This window comes from Euphorbia lathyris, chromosome 3 (genome assembly GCF_963576675.1).
Source record: "Euphorbia lathyris chromosome 3, ddEupLath1.1, whole genome shotgun sequence".
Classification (NCBI taxonomy): domain Eukaryota; kingdom Viridiplantae; phylum Streptophyta; class Magnoliopsida; order Malpighiales; family Euphorbiaceae; genus Euphorbia; species Euphorbia lathyris.
The window spans coordinates 34,996,682-35,004,874 of record NC_088912.1 but is presented as its reverse complement, the minus strand read 5'-3'; the positions used below and the strand labels follow the sequence as shown (position 1 = coordinate 35,004,874).

Below are 8,193 nucleotides of genomic sequence, written 5' to 3'. Positions count from 1 at the left end.
CTATGAAATGAGGGGCGTCCGTCCAGGGCCCATAATATTAAGGACCCAATTTTTTTTTATATTGTACATATAAAAAGAAGATGAATACAAAACATAAAAATTGATTGGTTCAGTTGGTATAAGCAAGTGGCTTGTGATTCTAATTTAGCTTTTGATTGGAGGTTCGAACATTCTCCTCTCCATTTCTATTATTATCAAATATTTTTTCGCTTCCCACCCCATTTTATTATCACTACCAATTTATATATTCAACTAGTTTTTGGCCCGTGCGATGCACGGATTCATCTTAACATATAAATATTAACAAAAATATAATCTAATAATTACAATTAATAATATAAAGGTGCTATATAAATTAAATAGTATTATTTTATTTTCACATTTACTTTAAATAATCTTTTTATAAATAAATATAATAATATAATTAAAATTAATATATTATATATTATATTATATTTTTTATCAGTAAAAAAGGAGAAAGTGGCACTTCAGCTCTATCGTTACTGTTTTATATTATATATAGATATGCAGAGAATTAGAAAGATTTTAGGAATTAATTTAAATTTTGTAGAACTCTTAAATATAGTACGGATAAATTAATATTTTTATAGATTAATATAATAATATAATAAAAAATAATATATTATATATTATATTATATTTTTTATCAGTAAAAAATGAGGAAGTGACACCTCAGCTCCATCGTTACTGTTTTATATTATATATAGATATGCAGAGAATTAGAGAGATTTTAGGGATTAATTTAAATTTTGTATAACTCTTAGATATAGTACGGATAAAATAATCTTTTTGTGGATAAATATAATAATATAATTAAAACTAAAATTAATATATTATATATTATATAATATATAATATTTTTTTATCAGTAAAAAATGAAGAAGTGACACCTCAGCTCCATCGTTACTGTTTTATATTATATATATAGATATGAGAAATAAGCATTTAATTTTTTCCCATTTTTTTATTATCCCATTCATTTTTTTCTGAAATTTAATTGTCAATATACATATTCAATATGAAAAATAATATATTTATAGCAAAAAGCATAATTAAACTTTGAACTTTGACTTTTGTAAGGATTAAGTCCTGATCATTTATTTTTCCATATTGGATCTTTGATCATTGATTCTACTATGGATTAGGCCCTTATTTAAATTTTTCGTCAAGTTTGGACTACATACATCGTTAGGGAGATTTAGTCCGTTAACATGGACAAATAAAAATAAGAATACCTTGACTAGATACTTGTTATTTTACTTCTTTCAATTTTACATGACATAGATACTTGTTATCTTAGTACATAAATAATTCTAGTAATTTTGGATTAGGCCCTTAGTATACTCGCTACTACTGCACTACTAATTTAGCTTTTATATAGAAAATATTGAAATTTTAAATAACGTTTACGAGTTTGTGCAATTTCAAGCCCAGTTGATTAAAAATGAGTTTATTTTCATTAACATGAAATGTGCAACGTCAAACCATATTGTGTGACCAGAACGGTGGAGGTTGGAGCGAAGATAGAACAAAAAATTACACATAAAAAATCTCATTTTCGTCAATTAAACTTGAAACTGTACCAATTAATAAACGTTAGATTTAAAATTGCACTATTTTATGCATGAATACTAATTGCTCTCTCCCAATAACCATATGACTAAATTTTACCTTATCATTTGTAATATTAAAAAAAAAAAATCATCTAGCTTATAACTAAAAAAAAAAGTAGAATATATATATGGAAAGCCCAAATTATAATCTCGTCCCGGGTCTCTAAAAGGTCAGAAACGACCATAATCAACATATATTTGGCATTTGAAAAATAATAATCTTAATTGCCATAATAAGTAAAAATGGAAATAGTAATGGATGAATATTCCTCTGACGAATAAGTCGTGAAACATGTACCTCATGAGTCATTAATTAGAAATTAACATAAAAATGAAATAAAATAAAAAGGATTGGAACCCAACACATGCAGTACACTTTAATTAGAAGCTGAGTAACGAGTCAAATTAAAATTATAAATTAATTATAAAAAATGGCATGGACCACATATCCAACCAAACCAAATTCCTTGGTGGGCTATCTTGCAATTATTTCCATTGAATTAATTGGCACCTAAAATATAATTATGAAAATTAAATATGTGACCTCATCCCAAACCATGTCTACATCAAATCAGATCCAACAGCAAAACTATTCAAATCTCATTCAATATCATACCATTGTTTATTATTGGGTCCCATCTGCATTCACAACCATATAATTACCATTTCATATTTATAAAGGATAAGTAACCAAAAATAACTTTAAGGTTTTTAGGTAAGTATCAATTTAGGTCCAACGTTTAAAATAGCACCAATATAGACTTAACGTTTACAATCTAATATCAATTTAGGCTTAACGTTTACAATATAGCATCAATTTAGACCCGACGTACAAAATAGCACCAATATAGACTTAACGTTTATAAAATAATACGAATTTAAGCTTAATATTTACAAAATATATCCAATTTAAGCTAAACGTCATAATTAAATTAATCATATTATATTCTTTTCCTATTAACTTTATATGTTATCTTTTTATTTAGTTCTATTTTCTTATTTATTACAATACAATTAATTAGTATTCTTGCCCATTGAGATTTTATATTTGTTTTTCATCAATGATTCCATGACTCCTAAATTTCATTGCTCATGTAATATATGCAAACTAAAAGTAATTGGATATTCACAATATTTCGAACACTAGTGTTCGAAATATTGTGGATAGTCAGACATATATCAATATTATTTTAACTAGTGTTCGAAATATTCAATTACTTTTAGTTTGCATATATTACATGAGCCATGAAATTTATGAGTCATGAAATAATTGATGAAAAACAAATATAAGGTTTTAATGAGCAAGAATACTAATTAATTGTATTATAACAAATAAGAAAATAGAAATAAATAAAAAGATAACATATAAAGTTAATAGGAAAAGAATATAATATGGTTAGTTTAATTGTGACGTTTAGCTTAAATTGGATATATTTTGTAAACGTTAAGCTTAAATTCGTATTATTTTGTAAACGTTAAGCCTATATTGGTGCTATTTTGTATGTGAGGCCTAAATTGATGTTATATTGTAAACATTAAGCCTAAATTGATATTAAGTTGTAAACGTTAAGCCTATATTGGTGCTATTTTGAACGTTGAACCTAAATTGGTACTTACCCAAAAACCTTAGGCTTATTTTGATACCTTATCCCTATTTTTAATTACAAATTAGCTTATTGCGACTGCTGTTTTTTTTTTTTTATAAATGCATACCTTGTATTAAAAACTTAACAATTGTTATGTTGATTTAAATGGTTTTCACTAGTCAAATCTTTAATAATAGTATTCGGTGAAGAGATGTTTGAAAAAACTTATTGAGTCTAAAATGTGAAAAATCTGGTTTTATGAGTTTTTTCAATTAATTTATTGTTCAATCTCTTTTAAATGACATTTTTTTTATCCATAATCATTACTCTTTAACCCCAAATAAAGGCTTTATCATATCCGTATTTGTCATTTTTCACGAACAACAATTAGCAATCAACTAAGTTTTACCAAACAAGTTTACATAATCAGCTAGTCAAATCAGTTAATAAAAAAAAAAGTTAATTAGCTATCAGTTATGGTAAAACAGAACCAAGATGGAATAAAGTTAGGAAAGTCTTCTAAAAAGAATTGAGTATGGGTAAAATTGAGACCTCATTTTGCCAGGTTATGTGCTGCAGAGTTGAATTGCAAAGGTTCATGGATAAAATGGAATGAGCTAAAAGTCCCTCAAACTGTCCAGATTGCTTGAATGATTGAGTCTATATATACGTGAAATGTGTATGTACTTGGCTATGATGTCACATTCTATTTATAAAGTGTTGGCGGCAAATCCGATAGTCGGTGATGATGTTTGCCTAAGTTCCTTGGAGAATAGGTGTCAGTTTCCGAGTGGTGAACGTAATTTAAGTAGTTAGTAATATACCTAAACTGAGATTTCTAAAACCTAAGTGTGAATAAGGAGTCCTAATCCGAAAAAAATTTAGAGTGCATCTCAATTGGTCCACGTGTCCCGAAAGCTATTTACAATATTTTAAAAACCGAACCGGATATCGAACCAATGTAATAACTGGAACAATAGTTCACTGGTTCAACCAAATAATACCATAAATATTATATATATATATTATTGAATTTTAGTCTTGACAGTCTAATTAAGCAAGTTTCTTTTTTTTCTCAGCACATTTAGATCTAGTTTTCTCTCACAATTACTTCACCGAATATAAAAGATTTTGTTTTCGGGTTTTGCTTATTCGACGTTCATGTGGACTTTTGTTAGATACAATCTATACTTGGTTGCTAATCAAAGATGATCAAAACTCGTTGTTGTTCATTCAAAACTTCCACGGTACAATACATCAATAGTAGGTTACGTCAAAAAGTAAATTGTTTATACATCTTGAACTGCCTTTTAAAGATTATTAAATTTTGTAATAATTTTAATCGTTATCAAAACATAATTTTCTAGTTAAAGGATAAATCATTTTTATGTTATTTTTTTAATAGGTTAAATTTTATGTGAATTCTGGAAAAAATTAAAACAACGAAATATATTATACATATAAAAAGTAAAATATTTGATATATATATAGAGAGAGTATCGGAGTTCACGAGTTTTCGAGCGGAATTTAAAGAAATTCAGGCTCGGCTCGTTAATATTCGAGCCAATCTCAAACTCGAATCAAACCTTATCAAGCTGAGCTTTGATTGAGCCGAGCTTAAATAGTTTGCAAGCAAATCTTGAACTCTAATCCAATCTTATCGAGTTGAGCTTTGAATGAGAACTACCAGTGGTGTATATTAAATAAATATATTTGAAGTAGAATAGTAGTTTGATTGATGTAATGTACGTATGAAGGTTATTATTGTCTTAGGCATAACTTGTAGTACTCTTACTACTTATTAATTAATTAATTTTATGTTTTTGGAACACGAGGTTTATATCTCTGTTTATTTGCTTCTCAAAAAAAAGGAAAATCAATATAAATCGCAGAGTTTTTGGCGATGAGATACAACAAGATAGAATAGAAGTGGGACCATAGAACGACGACGGAGATGGTCGTATAGTGGAGAATGGGGACCACTCTAGATAGAGAGAGAGAGAGTGGGGTCCATGACTTGTTCATTCCACGCCAGTGTGGGCCCCACCTCCCTTACAAATTTTAATTAAAAAAAATCGGTTGCAGAGAAACAGATTTTTCATTTTTACAAGAAAAGAAGTGGAATTTTCTCTGATCAGAACACTTATTTTGTTTTATTATTATTTTTATATATTGTTATATTAAAAAATCCCATTTTTAATACTATTTTTATTTTCTCTCTCTTGTTTATATATATATATGGGTGCTTAAGAGGTTGAGCTTATTACATCTTCTTCACATTGCACTCACATCTTTCTCTTTTGATCATATCCTTTCTATTGCTTTCAATTTCAATTTCAACTCAAATTAATTGAAAAGGGGGTTTATTCAATTCATTGCATAAGATATGGATTCTTCAGGTGGACAACTCAAGGTATATTTAATGCTACCTCTTCAATTAATTATTCTCATCTCTTTAATTTTCTCTTCTTCCCTTTATTTCAAATATTAATTTCACACCCTTTTGGGGGATCTTGGACCCTTCAAGATAACTTTTCCCCTCATAATACTACTAAATTTCTTAGCTATAATGAAGAGATAACACATGAAATTAACAACACTAAATAGACTATTAAAGTTTACATCCTTATTTTACATTTCTTAAAAACAGTGGTGCTCACCTCGATCCCGAATGGCCAAATAAATTTGGTCATTCGGAATTCAGATAAGTACTACTGTTGTTTTTTTTGATATAGTTGTAATTTATTATTCAAGCATTAGACCCATGTTTTTGTGTGTTAGAGTTGGATTTCTATGTCGAATCTAAACTAGTTATTTAGAGCATTAATTCATTCCTTAATTTGAAGCTAATTTGAATAAAATGCTCATAAGCATAGTTGTTTAAGGATTCAACATCAATCGACTAATAATGGAAATTCTTATAATTTGTGAAGTAAAATGAAAGTGAGGGTAAAACCAAATGAAATTCTTTCAAAATTTTGTTTATATTTAATTGCTTTTCCATTAGTAATTGGATTAAGCAAAATGAATGCACGAGACGTCTGTTGCACCTCCAAACACCAGAATCCACCTCGAAAGGGGTGGTTCCCGGTAGCACTTCCCTTGGGAAGGGAGGCTAAGGATGCTACAATTGTACTTTCAGACCGTCTTCCCTGGCTCTGCCATTAGCGTTTCTGTGTTTCATATCCGTGTTCAAGTCCTACTTTATGAAGTTTATGCTTTAGAAACAAGTTTTCTGGCGTCTATTTCTGTTTCGATATCCGTGTAACATAGTTTTTTTGTTTACCAATTACAGGAAATGGGTGGAAATTCATTGGAAAACATGTTAGTTTGTTCAAAACAAAGTCAAGAAAGGAAAGCAAGACCAACACAAGAAGAAGCATTAAAATGTCCAAGATGTGATTCAATGAACACAAAATTCTGTTACTACAACAATTACAGCCTCTCACAGCCAAGATACTTCTGCAAATCCTGCAGACGCTACTGGACAAAAGGCGGCACATTGAGAAACGTCCCGGTCGGCGGTGGTTGCAGAAAGAACAAAAGATCATCATCATCATCCTCAACGACATCATCATCATCTATCTCAACAAGAAAACCCCAAATTGATCCACATTTGATCACCTCAAACCCTTTACTTTCTTCTCTCCATCCAACAACAACACCTTATGATTCCAATGATCTTACTCTTGCATTTTCCAGACTTCAAAAACACTCAAATCCCCAATTAGGGTTTGATCACCATCTTTCTATTTTGGGAAATCCAAACCACTGTGATAATTTTGGAAACCCTAATGGGAATTCTCCATTTCTTGGGTATCTTGAAAATGGGTTTTATGGGTATGGAAATGGAGACCAGAATGAGAATGAGATGGTGATGGGTTATGATGATCAAGATGTTAGAGATAATAGTACTGCAACTACACAAGCTGTGACAGTTACAACTATGAAACAAGAGTTTTGTAATTTTGGTAGAGAAGATGATCAGAGTAAGATTTTATGGGGATTTCCATGGCAGATTAATGGGAATGGTTCAATTTCTGATCTTGATTCTGGAAGAGATACCAACTGGAACAACAGTATTCATGGAATTGCTTCTCCTTGGCATGGAGTTCTTAATACTCCTTTGATGTAGATTTTAATTTCTCTTAAGTTTTTCAGTTTTATTATATTAATCAAATATGTCAAATTAATCCAAGAAAAGAAAATTAGAAATTTTCTTGTGTTCTTAGACTAAAATCTTAATTAATTAGCTTTGTAGGCATTTGTTTTCTTTTCTGTTAATTGAGAGATTTATGAATGATTCTTTTTTGTTTTTCTTTACTGTTTACATTCTTTATAAAGCTTGAGTTAGAGTATGTTTAACTATAGATAAAGGCAAAGGAGGCATGGGTGCCATGCCATCCCCGGGCTGGGCGGTTCCATGCTGTCCCGGTCCTATAATTTTATAAATTGACAGCTTTTCTGTGTTTCTAATCCGTTTCAATTTCTTTTCCGTTTCATAACCATATTTTTTTAAGAAATACATTTTCCTATATCTGTTTTCGTTTTCAATTTCCGTACAATATAAGTTTTCGATAATTGATATATCATAAAAGGGGAGGTTTTGTACCGGAAGAATGTAAATCCAGATGGACTAAATGATTCACTTAATTTGTTGAATAATGATTTCAATTTATTAATTTTTTATTATTATTTATTGTGTCATTCTTTGAATCTTTGTTAGTATGAATGAATTTGAATTTGTTTGGTAAGCAAGAAAGGAATTAGAAGGAATTGATGAGAAAATAAAAAATCCAATTTAAGGAAAACATTGAAAGTGATGTTTCACAGTCTGAAAAAGAAAAAAGAAAAAGAAAAAGAGAGAGTGGTACGACTAGTAGTTGTTGCCAGGATTTCACATCGTTGAATGACACTATCTGGTTTTCACATTCTATCTTATTATTTTCAGGTGGATTTTTTTTTTTTTATTA

At 29.2% G+C, this 8,193-nt stretch overlaps 1 protein-coding gene across 1 annotated transcript; it reads left to right on the top strand.

The window, feature by feature from the left end:
* Positions 1-5,462: 5,462 nt before the first annotated feature.
* On the top strand, positions 5,463-7,533 carry LOC136221663 (dof zinc finger protein DOF2.1-like). The gene is made up of 2 exons (XM_066009069.1): positions 5,463-5,633; positions 6,516-7,533. The coding sequence occupies exons 1-2, from the start codon at positions 5,607-5,609 to the stop codon at positions 7,353-7,355; spliced, it is 867 nt and encodes a 288-aa protein (XP_065865141.1). The 5' UTR covers positions 5,463-5,606; the 3' UTR covers positions 7,356-7,533.
* The last annotated feature ends 660 nt before the right edge of the window (positions 7,534-8,193 follow it).

Bases quoted from the DNA above. Each gene is read 5' to 3' on its own strand.
- LOC136221663 (XM_066009069.1), top strand. From the start codon at position 5,607: ATGGATTCTTCAGGTGGACAACTCAAG. The intron at 5,634-6,515 runs GTATATTTAATG...TACCAATTACAG, and splicing joins CTTCAGGTGGACAACTCAAG to GAAATGGGTGGAAATTCATT.